The sequence below is a fragment of the Halichoerus grypus genome, chromosome 4 (assembly GCF_964656455.1).
Source record: "Halichoerus grypus chromosome 4, mHalGry1.hap1.1, whole genome shotgun sequence".
In the NCBI taxonomy this organism is placed as follows: Eukaryota; Metazoa; Chordata; class Mammalia; order Carnivora; family Phocidae; genus Halichoerus; species Halichoerus grypus.
Window position 1 is genome coordinate 168,087,569 of NC_135715.1, and position 13,770 is coordinate 168,101,338.

At 43.3% G+C, this 13,770-nt stretch overlaps 1 protein-coding gene and 1 long non-coding RNA gene across 2 annotated transcripts in view; one reads left to right on the forward strand and one right to left on the reverse strand.

The window, feature by feature from the left end:
• Positions 1-3,542, reverse strand: part of ACADL (acyl-CoA dehydrogenase long chain) — a 41,829-nt gene extending 38,287 nt beyond the window's left edge. Inside the window, exon 1 of the mRNA XM_036098762.2 lies at positions 3,327-3,542. Within this exon, the coding sequence (XP_035954655.1) occupies positions 3,327-3,403 (77 nt within the window). The 5' untranslated portion in view covers positions 3,404-3,542. The remainder of the gene's footprint in view (positions 1-3,326) is intronic.
• A 30-nt stretch (positions 3,543-3,572) lies between these two features.
• LOC144381651 (uncharacterized) overlaps positions 3,573-13,770 on the forward strand; it is a 118,970-nt gene continuing 108,772 nt past the window's right edge. Inside the window, exon 1 of the long non-coding RNA XR_013447357.1 lies at positions 3,573-5,368. This is a non-coding gene — a long non-coding RNA (uncharacterized LOC144381651). The remainder of the gene's footprint in view (positions 5,369-13,770) is intronic.

Consider the following 13,770-nt stretch of genomic DNA (forward strand, 5'->3'; position numbering starts at 1 on the left):
GAAGGATAGTTGGAAGACAGGCAGGCAGGGACAAGGGGCCTCCGCCCTAAGAGGAAACCACCCTTAAGAGGATTTTACACCACCCTGGAAGGAGGCCTCCACCCTTTCTCATGTGATAAAAACCTGACTGAATGACAGGTGCAGGGAGGCTTAATCAGATTAAAACAGCCCTCCAACAAGCCCATAAAAAACCCTAGACTTAGAAACTCCAGCTGTGGCAACCCTCTTGGGTCCCCTCCTTCAAGTCCCCTCCCTCTTCGGGACCTCTGTATGATCACTCAATGAACTTTACTATTGCTCAGTAAACTTTGCTTTGCTGCCCACCACTCTGCAGGTCTGCTCTACCTCTTCATTCTTCCAAGCGGTGTGATCAAGAACAGCAAGCACTAAAGGAAAAATCCTGTAACAAAATGATTGGTTCCAATTTCCTGCTAGTAGAAATAAAACTATAATGCACACATTTGTCCATATAGCTTTTCCATACTTGGAATTTTTCCTCAGGAAAAAAATGTGCTGAGGCCAGGAAACCGGTGCTCTGAAACACTGAATCATTTGTCAACATAATTAGCAAATTTATATTCCAGTCTGCCTCTATCTTAAAATTTTATATCCTATATTACTTTAAGGAAAACTTCAAAATATTTCTAAGTAAAATACACCAAGAAAATAGAAAGTGAAAGAAGTGCCAGAAAGAATAAAGATTTTCAGGTCAGTTAAAAGTGTTCAAGAGAGAATATGCGGAAGAAAATCCAAACAGTTGACAGCCAGTATGTTGGAACATCCATTTCTTGAAGACCAAGAAAACTTTACTGAATAAATTGGCCCTTTTTTTTTTCCCTTATAAAGACCAGGAAATCTGTACTGAACAAAAATAAACTCCTAATTTAACAGGCCAGGCTCTATTTTTTTTTTTTTTAAATCATTTACATTATAAAAGGGAGACAAGTCTCCACCAGCACCTTCAGCAATACTTGGGAACTGGTTATAAATACACAATCTCAGACCTCACCCTAGATCTAGTGAATCAGATGATCTGTATTTTAACAAATTCCCTGAATGATTCATTTGTACATTAAGAAGCCTGCTATAATAAAACTGTAGTCCCTGACCTATTCAGAGGGTCCCTCAGGTTCTCCTTTTTCCAAATTCTCTATGAGATTTTCTTCCTATAATTCAACCAAAATAATTTATCCCAATAGACGTAATGCAGAAACAGATATAAGAATTGGGATGTCTTCTACTAAGCCAGACAATGTAAATGATGTCTCTCTTCTTTTTTTTGAAAAAGCTATTTTTCATAAAAATGATATTTATGATAACATGTAATGGGTTTATTATTGTTACTTTTACTTATTATTGAGATATAATTGGCATATAACATATAGTTTCAGATGTATATGATTCAATATTTGTATATATTGTGAAATAATCAACACAATAAGTCTAGTTAATATCCATCACCACATACTTATAATTTTTTTCCTTGTAATGACAATGTTTAAGATTTACTCTTTTAGCACATTTGAAATATCATGCTGTACATTAAACTCCCATGACTTACTTTAGAGCTGGAAGCTTGCACCCCCTCTTCTCCCATTTCCACACCCTCCGCACCAACCACAATCTTTTGTCTGTATCTATGAGTTCTTTTTTCATTTGTTGTTTTTAAGATTCCACATATAAATGAGATCATACAGCATCCGTCTGTCTTACTTACTTCACTTACCATAATCTCTATTGTTACTTTTATTTAACTAAATATTTATAAAATTCGTTTTGTAGTTATCTATTGATATCCATATGGATAGATACAACCCTCACACACACACACACACAAAAGGTCTTTGGGTGTCCTCTAACTTTAAGAGAATTAAGAGTCCCGATAACAAAAGAAATTGAGGACCACAGTCTTATGAAGTTCTGGGGAAGAGCTCAGAAAAGTATGTGCATCCTAAAGTCAAGTCGCCCCCTCAGTGAAGTCTTCCCAACTGTCCTCAGGAGGAACAGGTATTTTTCCGCTCCCATAGCATCGGAGAGTTCCACTAATGTTGTAACGAGCTAATTTATCATTCATGCCATACTCTTTAAATGGTGAATCCTGGATGCTTCCAGTTTATCCGATGAATGGATTTTGTGTCATTATCTAAAGCTTTTGATCTCATAAACACTACCTGCATCACCACAGAGCCACTTAGAAACTATTAACTCTTCCGAATTTAATTAATTAAAGGATTTGTTCAGGGAGAACTTGGCAGGAAGTCCTAGGGCGGGGAGCTGGGCACCCCCGGAGATAGCCGCGGGCCGCAGCCAGTCTCGGGATGGGGCCAAAGCTGGCCTCCGTGAGATTCGCGTCCACTTGAGCCAGCGCTCGCCGGGCAGCCAGGCCAGGGCGTCAGGGAACTCATCGAGAAGCACTATGTGGAGCTGAAGAAGGCGAACCCTGGCCTGCTCATCCTAATCCGCGAGTGTTCCGATGTGCAGCCCAAACTCTGGGCCCGCTACGCATTTGGCCAAGAGAAGAATGTCTCTTTGAACAGCTTCAGTGCTGATCAGGTAACCAGAGCCCTGGAGAATGTGCTAAGTGGCAAAGTCTGAAGCCTCCACTGATTGTTAAGAGCAACAGCCCGACAGCTTGGGCTCTGTCGGACTGAGTACACTGTGAAAAAAGTGTTCTTCTGTTCTTTATAAAGCTTGTGCCGAAAATGCCAAACAAACAAATAAATAAAGGATTTGTTCAATAAATTTCAATGTCCTTGTCTGATGGGGCGGAGGTCAGGTCTTCGCTGTCCCGGGCTGCCTTCTCAGGGGCACTCTTGCAAGTAGGCTTGCTCGCAGACGCCTGACACTTTCTCCGGACCTGCGAGGCGGGACCCACCTCCAGGTTCACGACCCTGAGAGCGCCTGGGGCTCTACTCCGCTGCCTTTCGCCACGGTTCTAGGTCCAAAGGTAGGAGCCCGAGTCCCCGTAAGAGCACCCAGGCTGGACGCCCCTCCCCGGCAACCCCGCGGCCAGAATCTCACGAGCCGGACTGGGGCCAGAGAGTGAGCCTTTGGCGAACCCCGCTTTGGGCTTTCCTGCGACTCCGGGGGACACAACCGAGGCCCGCATCCGCCCTCGTCGACGGGGGTCCCATCCCGTACCCGGCGCCGCAGGACGAGGGTCAGCCCCTACCCTCGGAGTCTCCGGCGCCCACCGCCCCGCCCAGGTTGCCGCCCCCCGTGCGACGCTACGTTCCGGGTCCCCGGGGTCCCTCCCCCGCGCACGCGCCCGCCACGGCCCCGCAGCCCGCCCGGGGCAGTTCAGCTGGAGCCGGCCGGGCACTCACCTCGCGGCGGGCCTCGAGGGCAGGACGCACCGGTAGCCCCACCAGCGCAGGGAGCCGCGGAACAGGCGTGCAGCCATGGCTGGGACCGCGGCTCAGGGCGGCAGGGGCGACGGGCGCGACTCCTCTGAGACTGCAGGGCCGGGCGCCGGCGGGCCGATTCTCCGCCGGACGGTCCTACTGGGTCGTCCCCCGCGAAAACCGCCCCGCGAGCCTTTGCTGAGCCGGAAGCCCGAAGACTGCTTCGACCTCCCCCAGCCCGCCTCCTCCGGGGCAGGCGGGTGGGGCGTCTCCCGGCTGCAGCACTCCTCTCCGAGTCGTTGCCAACCAAGTAGTATTTGATTTGAATTCCTGACTTGCCATTTCCTTTTTCCTCAAGTTATCAAATACTGTTTAATAATTTACATTTCGACGGAATGATAGTCTGAGCTATTGAAATTTATGGACTTGGTCTTTTAGGGATAGGAAATCTCCGAAGGATTTTGAACTCTTAAGTAGTTTGCGGCGGGGAATTCTAAGGCGGTGAGGCAGGACATTCAGGCCATTCTAACAGTTGAGGGCAGTTATCAAGGCCTGAAAACGAGATTTTGCCTTAGACATCAAGAACTCTAACTGAATGCAGAATATCAGGAAGTTAAAAAAAAAAGGGGGAAGTTAATTCCGAACAGAAGCATGTGTTGACAGGGGGAGCGCAGGTCTCCATGCAGGCTTGCCAAAATTCTAGACTTGATGCCTGGGGGTCTTAGGGCCTCCACCATTAGGAGTCTGTGCCAGGGTATTTAATAGCTTCAGACTGTTGGTTTTTCAAGATGATAATTGGCTGATCGAGTTACATGGTCTTGCTGAGCCTCTACAAAATGATAATAATAAAATACTACTTCATTGTGCCTCAATGTGGTCTGAGAATAACCACAGCAGCAGTAACGTTTGATGATGAGCTCCAGGGTTCTGTGAAGTTAACACATCTCACGGGTGATTTTTTTTTTTTTTTTTACAGGCTTAATTAATTCACCTTAATTTCCTTGTATAAAAACACTGATGGCAACAGCTGGAGCCTGGATCCTCTGCACTGAGACTCTGCTGTGGGTCTTTACTAGAAGGTCTAGTGAACTGATAGGGAGACATGGTGAACAGGGTCTCTTTCTAGAGGCGTCTTGGTGAGATAGCTATAGATCTTAGAGATGGCATAAAAGGTGGCCTTGGTTAAGTTGCCCCGGTGCAAAAGGTTGCAGTGCAACCTTTTGTCTAGGTGTAGCAGTTGTTGATAGTAGTTATCTTCAGCAGCTTCTTGGGTCCAGATGATGTTTGTGCTTCTGGGGGCAGGGATGAGGCATGCCAGCGCAGAGACACAGTGGCCTGTCACGTTTCAAGAGATGGTGTGGGGCTTGCTGATCTTGATCTCCTGGTAACCTCACTGCCCTGTGTCTATGGAGGGGAGGTGGGCCAGGACCATGGCCCCACACGTGGCAGAGGCTGTCTCCTTGGAGCACACCCAGAACCAACTTTGGCTGTTGTAGTTCCGAATGGTGACGAATGCCTTGATCTTGATCCACTGGCCAGTGCAGGTCTCCTTTTGCATGGGCCTAATCTTTAAAGAGAGACATACCCAGAAAAAAAGTTGATGATCTGACTGCTTAATAGGCAGGGAGAAGAATAGAACTCCAAGAACTTTATCTTTTTTTTTTTTTTAAGATTTTATTTATTTATTTGAGACAGAGAGAGAGAGAACACAAGCAGGGGGAGAGGGGCAGAGGCAGAGGAAGAGCAAGAAGCTGACTCTCCAAAGAGCAGGGAGCCTGATGCGGGGCTCGATCCCAGGATGCTGGGATCATGACCTGAGCCGAAGGCAGACGCTTAACTGACTGAGCCACCCAGGCAGTACAAGAACTCTATCTTCATGTCCTTGACCAGGAGGCACAGTTAGTGAGGAGCCACCTCTTGTCCTCGGCCTTGCCTCGGCAAGCTCTGCGGCCTCCACCCGACCCGGACCACATCTGTGCCTGGGACTAGGACACTGTTACTGAAGCCTCTGCATACAACTTTCTGTAAGTGTTAGCTGTTTTTATTCTCCTCCACTTACATACTCACCTTTGCAGGTGATGGTCACTTTTAATAATGGCCTTTGATAATCAATCTGACAAAACTTAGATTTTTTTTCTAATTCAAATAGTTGGCTCTAAGAGTGAAATTTCAGATGCAGAAGATTTGAAAAAGATAAAAATTCATTTATCTACCAAGAGGAATTAGCAGTGCCAGGGCTGAACTATGGGGGAGCTATGTGAAGCAAGCAGGCCTTTGTGGCACTCCTCAAATCGTATGCCTGGCTATGTTTCTAGTCTCTGAGCAGGGCCAGGGGTGCCCATGTAGATGACAAAGGCAAGGTTTCTCTACTTTTAGAATTATTGCCAAAATCCCTGGGAAATACAACAGTGTAAGAAACCCCAAGACTCCTACCTTTAGAGGAAGTGTCTTTTTAGATTTTCTTTTCTTTCTTTTTTTTTTTTAAAGATTTTATTTATTTTTTTGTCAGAGAGAGGGAGAGAGCACAAGCAGGGGGAGCGGCAGGCAGAGCAGGTAGAGGGAGAAGCAGGCTCTCCACCAAGCAAGGAGCCCGATGCGGGACTCGATCCCAGGACCCGGGGATCATGACCTGAGCCGAAGGCAGACGTTCAACTGACTGAGCCACCCAGGCATCCCTTTTTTTTTTTTTTTCCAAAATTAAATTTCTTTGAGCACTTTGGGTCATCTTACTAATTTTTCATCAAAATTGTTTTAGCTTCTTACTCAGAAATAATTTAAAATTTATAGAAAATTTGCAAATATAGTACAATAACTCCCATATGGCCTTTACTTGGATTCTCCAGTTGTTAACATTTTGCCCCATTTGCCCCATATATGTATTTTTTTTGGAGTCATTTGAGGATAAATTGGATACATCATGCCCCTTCACTCTAGTATATATTTCCTAAGAGCAAAGGAGTTCTTTTAATAGCTATAGCACAGTTACCCAATGTTGAAATTTAACGCTGATACAATATTCTATTTATTTATTTATTTATTTATTTAAAAAAAAAATTTTTTTTTAGATTTTATTTATTTATTTGAGAGAGAGAGAGACAGAGATAGTAAGAGAGAGCACAAGTGGGGAGGAGAGGGAGAAGCAGACTCCCCGCAGAGCAAGGAGCCCGATGCGGGACTCGATCCCAGGACCCCGGGATCATGACCTGAGTCAAAGGCAGACGCTTAACTGACTGAGCCACCCAGGCGCCCTATTTATTTATTTTTAAAGATTGTATTTATTTATTTGAGAGAGAGCGAGTGAGACAGCACAAGCAGAGGGAGAAGCAGGCTCCCCGCTGATCAGGGATCCCAATATGGGGCTCGAACCCAAGACCCTGGGATCATGACCTGAGCTGAAGGCAGACGCTTAACTGACTGAACCACCCAGGCACCCCTATTTAAGAATAATATATCAGGGTTTGAGCACCTGGCTGGCTCAGTCGATAGAGTGTGTGACTCGATCTTCGGATTGTGAGTTCAAGCCTCACATTGGGAGTAGAGTTTACTTTAAAAAATAATAAATAGGGGCACCTGGGTGGCTCAGTCAGTTAAGTGACTGCCTTCAGCTCAGGTCATGATCCCAGGATCCTGGGATTGAGCCCCACATCAGACTCCCTGCTCAGTGGGGAGTCTGCTTCTCCCTCTCCCTCTGCCCCTCCCCCTCCCTCTGTCTCTCTCTCTCTCTCTCTCTCTCTCTCTCTCTCTCTCAAATAAATAAATAAAATCTTTAAAAAGATATTCTTAAGTAATCTTATTCTTAATATGTTAATATGTTAAAGAAAACTTACAGGATCCTGGGGGTGTTGGGAATTTCTAATTCTAATTTCAACAAATGTCCTAATAATTTCCATTCATTACAATTAAATCTGATAAAATAAAAAATGGAGATACACCTGCAAATTGCCTGAGCAGCAAAACCAGTTCAGTCACAAAGCTGAATGATGTGGGAAATAAAAGCAAAAGAAAAAAATTAAATTTCCTTACTGCCTACAGCTCATTGACAAGTCCTTGAAACAGGTAGAGTGACTTCAGCCCCCCTGATGTTGATACTTTGCTAAGGGCATGCTCGCTTCCTCAGCCCTTGTGCAAAAATTGGAACAAAGAAGATTGGTGTGGCCTCTGTGCACGGATGACACACAAATTCATGAAGCGTTCCATAAAAAACAAAACAAAACAAAAACTTTGCTAAGGGCAAAAGGCAATCTTAGCTTAACATGTTCCCAACACCCCAGGATCCTGTAAGTTTTCTTTAACATATTAAAAAGGGCAAAAGGCAATCTTAGCTTAACATGTTCCCAACACCCCAGGATCCTGTAAGTTTTCTTTAACATATTAAAAATTCCTTTGGAAACTTTCTTTAGCTCTACCAACACAAGATACATGTTAGCAGTCATCCTCCAAGCCCACTGATATTCATCTGAAGGGTCTCATGACTGAGGGTTTACTAAACAGTAATAAATGACCTTTTCCTAACAATAGCTAGCCCCCTTAAGGTCCTGGAAACCTTGTTTCCAAAATTCTTTAGGGACTTAGGCTAGCCCTAACCCCCTCCCAATTTGAAAGTATATAATCAGTCACCCATCACAACCCCAGTGCAGCTCTTTTCTGCCCATGGGTCCTATTCCCGTGCTTTAATAAAACCACCTTTTTTGCACTGAAGACATCTCAAGAATTCTTTCTTGGCCGTGTTGGCCCCAAACCCCAACATTTCTGCATCACTGAATTTAGCTTATTCTGCAAAACTAACTTGACCTGGGTCATTTCTTACTTATACCTCTGGAAATCATTGGCAAACCTTGAACTATTGTCCCAAGATTGATATGAAGACCAGTTCCCTCTCATTTAGGAAAATTCTAATATTATAACTAATAACTAATCACTGTGAAGAATAGTCACTGGCTTCCTCACCATACAGTAGTCTCCACCCCCTTATCTGCTAGGGATACGTTCCAAGACCCGGCCCCCCCCACCCCCTCACCCCCACCCAATGTATGCCCCAAACCATGAAGCACCAAACTATATATATATATATATATATATATATATATATATATATATATATACACACTATGTTTTTGTTTTGTTTTGTTTTGTTTGCTATACATACTGTTGTACCCCGGAATGCATGGTTGCCAGAGCATTTGGCCCCTGGCGACCCAAACAGACCAGGTTCAGCCACTCGCTGCTGACAAAATTCAAAGGCAGAGAAACTAGTGATGGTGAAACAAAGTAATTTATTTCAGGAAGGCCAACACCAGGAAGACCTGACTAACATCTTAAAGACTGTCTCCAAAGTGCTGAAAATACTTCCCAGGTTTATATAAGGAAAACGTGGGGTAAATGTGGGTTGGTACTTGCAGGTAGCAGTGTAAACCAAATGATCATTTTCTTAGAGTCAATCACAGGTGGGGTCTTGCTGGCTCAGGGCAGTCCTTATTGTTTGAGGGGGTAGTTTGGATTCCCATTAGGAGATGCTTTGCTCCCAGGGTCTTCTGCCTGAGCCTAGAGACAAGCTGAAAAGAAGAACCCAGCTAGAAAGTTTGAGGTCAAAATGGAGGCAGTTGAAATCCTCTTTCACTATGATAAAGCCTAACTTATGAATTAGGCATAGTAGCAGATTACCAACAATAATAGAGTAATTATAACAATATACTATAAAAAAGTTATGTGAATGTGAGCTCTCAGAAGATCTTATTGTACTGTACTCACTTTTCTTCTTGTGATAATGTGAGATACTAAAATTCCTATGTAATATAGATGAGGTGAGGTGAATGACAGGAGGCATGGTGATGTAGAATTAGGCTACTATTGACCTTCTGAGGAAATGTCAGAAGGAGAATGGTCTGATTCTGGACCTCGGGGATGACCTCAGGCAACTGAAACTGTGGAAAGTGACACTGGATCAAGGGGTGTCTACTGTTAATCTGCTTTATAACGATAAATCCCTGAGCCTCATTCCATGTTTTGGTTGGAGTGCTTCCCGTTTGTGAACTGTTTTTCGTGTGTGCAGAAGAAACTTTTACTAATTACTTCAGTGATTCACTGGTTTTGCTTTGGCTATTTCTGAACTTTTGGTAAGTCCAATGCAGAATATTTTGTTATCTTGTCTCCCTAATACTCTTTCACCTGGCACAGCTCCTTTTATCTGATAAATCTTGACATTGCCATTTTTTGAAGAGTAAAAACCAGGTATTTTTAGAAATAACTTAGTTTGGTTTTTGAGGTTTCCTTATGGCAGAATGGGTACATAAGTAATGTGATGTCCTTCTCAGTATATTGCATCAGAACATCCCTGAGGTTAGTTTGTGCCATTCTTGGTGAGGTTAATTTGAACCACCTTAATTTTAATATCTTAACTTGGTTAAGGTGGTGTAACAGGTCTCTCCACTGTAAAGTTAGAATGTTTCATAAGTTAGTATGTTTCATTTTGTGAAATAAGAAAAAGGTGCTTCTGAATGCAGAGCTAATTTAGTCAAATTGCCAAATGTTTCATGAAGGCTTTGAGTCATTTTATCTCCCTGGCAGGAATAAGTCACATTTTTTACTTGAGAGTTCTCTGTGGCATGCTTTTATTAATTGGGTTGAAATGTAAATTAGGGCCAGAGTAATCAAGGAATGTTCCAGTTAGGGCATATACCTTGAATTTGGAGGTCTGGGAGTTAACAGAAGGGAATTAAAGATCCGGGCGCTAGAGGAGCTTAGAACAAAATTAGGAAGGCTTAGGGGTGCCTGGGTGGCTCAGTCGTTAAGCGTCTGCCTTCGGCTCAGGTCATGGTCCTGGGGTGCCTGGGTGGCTCAGTCGTTAAGCGTCTGCCTTCGGCTCAGGTCATGGTCCCAGGGTCCTGGGATCGAGCCCCTCATTGGGCTCCCTGCTCGGAGGGAAGCCTGCTTCTCCCTCTCCCCCTCCCCCTGCTTATGTTCCCTCTCTCGCTGGGTCTTTCTCTGTCAAATAAATAAATAAAATCTTTAAAAAAAAAAATTAGGAAGGCTTATAGAAAGGAAGGACAGTAAAAAAACCCAATCTAACTGGAGGATGTATCTGGGGAAGAAGTAGGAATTCAGGTTCAGCAGATAGGTAATAGCTGGGAGGGAGCCTGGGACATAGGGCTTATTGTATGGATTTAGGCATGAGACTACCTGGGTTTAATCCTAAATCTCTGTTCCTTCCAGGTTGTCCGCTGTCATTGTGGAGATTAAATGTTCTGGTGTTTATGTAAAGGGTGTTGCATAGAGGTTTGCTGCATTGTAACTGTTCAGTTTTGTTACTGTTGTCCAGTTCAGTTCAGTTAGTGTTGGCTAGTATTTTTATTATCACTAAATACCATACCAAGGAATTTAGGTTTGGTGTGGTAGGAAATAGATACAAGGCCTAGGAGAGCAAAGTTTATTCATTCATTCATTCTCTTATTCACTAAATACTTACTGATTTCCTCCTAATGTTGAGGGTACAACATTGTACAAGATAAAATATCAGCTTTCGAAGATCTTGGAATACATTTATGAAAGTAAGACTGGTATAAGATGATGTAAAATACAAGATGGAGTATGAGAAATGTCAGAGTAAGGTAATAGTCCAGAGTAGGGAGCTTACACTGTGGGTGGCCTACTTGATTTGCTTCTTTTTCCCCACTTTATTTTTATGGGATAGTGGAAAAATCATGGACATATAGCATTCTACAGATCAAGACTGAAGTTGGAAACCTCTCTCTGAGTTAATCTTTCCATGTCTCTGTTTCCTTATTCATAAAATGGAGTATTAATAGTGTCTACCTCACAGGGTTGTTGTGAGGCTAAAACAAGGCAAAATATGGGAAGCATCCAGTCTGGCAGCAATAGGAGCCTAGTTCATAGTAACATCATTACTCTTTTTCCTTGCCTTAACACTTAGGAGAGGCCAGGTTCTTGCCAAGTTGCTAGGAAAACAAAACCCATAGAAAGTGACCCTTCCTACTAATTTAGTTAGCTATCATTCTTTCTAGTTTCCAATATTAAGGCCAATATCTTCATTGGCCAATTCAGACAATTATTGTCCTGTGGCCAGACCCCAGGTTGAACAAGGGTTATCAGTGTTAGCTTTAAGTCTCTATGCTTCATTTCTTTCAATAGCTTGTTCTTCCCATTTTAGAGAAAGCAAGAGAGAGAACAGCAAAGCCCCCCATTACTAATACCATTTGAGAAAATGCTGTCTTTTCTTGTTCTTTATCCCAGAGTTTGTAATCAACACTAGGGAGTTTTAAAGCAAATACTGAGGAAGGATAGTTGGAAGAAAGGCAGGCAGAGACAAGCACCCCCACCACCCCGAGAGGAAACCACCCTTAAAAGGATTTTACACCACCCTGGAAGGAGGCCTTCACCCTTTCCAATGTGACAAAAACCTGATTGGATGACAAGTGCAGGGAGGGTTAATCAGATTAAAACAGCTTGCCAACAAGGCCATAAAAATCCCTAGATTTAGAAACTCAGGTGGCAACCCTCTTGGGTCCCCTCCCTCCTTGGGAGCTTTGTACTGTCACCCAATAAACTTTGCTTTGCTGCCCACCACTGTTCCTCTGGTCTACCTCTTCATTCTTTGAAGCGGTGTGACCAGGAACCATGGGCACCGATGGAGATGATAAGGAAAAATCTGTGTCCTAAGATGGCTGACCGAGCCAGCAAGGGAGTCCCATCCCCTGCCCCGGGGCTCTTCTGGGTTCTTTGCTCTGCAAAGATCTGTATGCTGAGAACTATAAAACGCTTGTGAAAGAAATTGAAGAAGACACAAAGAAATGGAAAAACGTTTCATGCTCATGGATTGGAAGAACAAATATTGTTAAAATGTCTATACTACCCAAAGCAATCTACACATTCAGTGCAATCCTTATCAAAAATAACACCAGCATTTTTCATAGAGCTGGAACAAACAATTCTAAAATTTGTATGGAACCAGAAAAGACCCCAAATAGCCAAAATAATGTTGAAAAAGAAAAGCAAAGCTGGAAGGATCACAATTCCGGACTTCAAGCTCTATTACAAAGCTGTAGTCATCAAGACAGTATGGTACTGGCACAGAAACAGACACGTAGACCAATGGAACAGAATGGAGAACTCAGAAAATGGACCCACAACTGTATGGCCAACTAATCTTCGACAAAGCAGGAGAGAATTTCCAATGGAAAAAAGATCATCTCTTCAACAAATGGTCTTGGGAAAACTGGACAGCGACATGCAGAAAAAAGAAACTGGACCACTTTCTTACACCACACACAAAAAATAAATTCAAAATGGATGAAAGACCTAAATGTAAGACATGAAACTATCAAAATCCTAGAGGAGAAATCAGGCAGCAACCTCTTTGACCTCAGTTGCAGGAACTTCTTACTAGACAGGTCTCTAGAGACAAGGGAAACAAAAGCAAAGATGAACTATTGGGAACTCATCAAGATAAAAAGCTTCTGCACACAGCAAAGGAAACAATCAACAAACTAAAAGGCAACCAATGGAACAGGAGAAGATATTTGCAAATGACATATCTGATAAAGGGCTAGTATCAAAAATCTATAAGGAGCTTATCAAACTTGGGGCACCTGGGTGGCTCAGTCAGTTAAGCATCCTGCTCTTGATTTTACCTCAGGTCATGATCTCAGGATCCTGGGATTGAGCCCTGCCTCAGTCTCACTGGGGAGTCTGCTTGAGGATTCTCTCCCTCTGCCCCTCCCCTTGCTCAAGCTTTTTCTCTCTCTAAAATAAATGAATCTTTAAAGAACTTACCAAACTCAACACCCCCAAAAAACAAATAACCCAGTTAAGAAATGGGCAGAAGACATGAATAGACACTTTTCCAAAGAAGATGTTCAGATGGCTAACAGACACATGAAAAGATGCCCAACATCACTCATCATCAGGGAAATAGAAATCAAAACCTCAATTAGAGGGGCACCTGGGTGGCTCAGTTGGTTGAGTGCCGGAGTCCAGCTCCAGCCGGGGTGGGTCTCTCGTAGGAAAGGACGGCGTCGGCGAATGAGGAGACACAGACACAGGGTCAGGTTGCAAGCATCTCCTGCTGACAGGCTCGGAGGAACGTTATTTATATGTTAGGATATTTTTGTTTTTCCAAATCTTAGATCATTTTCTGGATTACAGCCATAGCCTTCTTTCATTTTTCCTTTGTAATGATTAACATGACCTTTATTGATTTCTGCTTATTGGCTTTCGCTAAAACTAAAAAACACTACGCAAAGAGAAAGGTGCTACACAGAGCGTGACCGTCTTGTTATTTTGTTCTATAGAAACTAATTCTTCGTGGAATTAGTTTCATTATGATTGCTTAGATAGGCGTAACTAAGGTGAGTAGTCACTTTATCATGAAACCCCAGAAATATTCCCACAATTATAAAGATTGCCATAAATA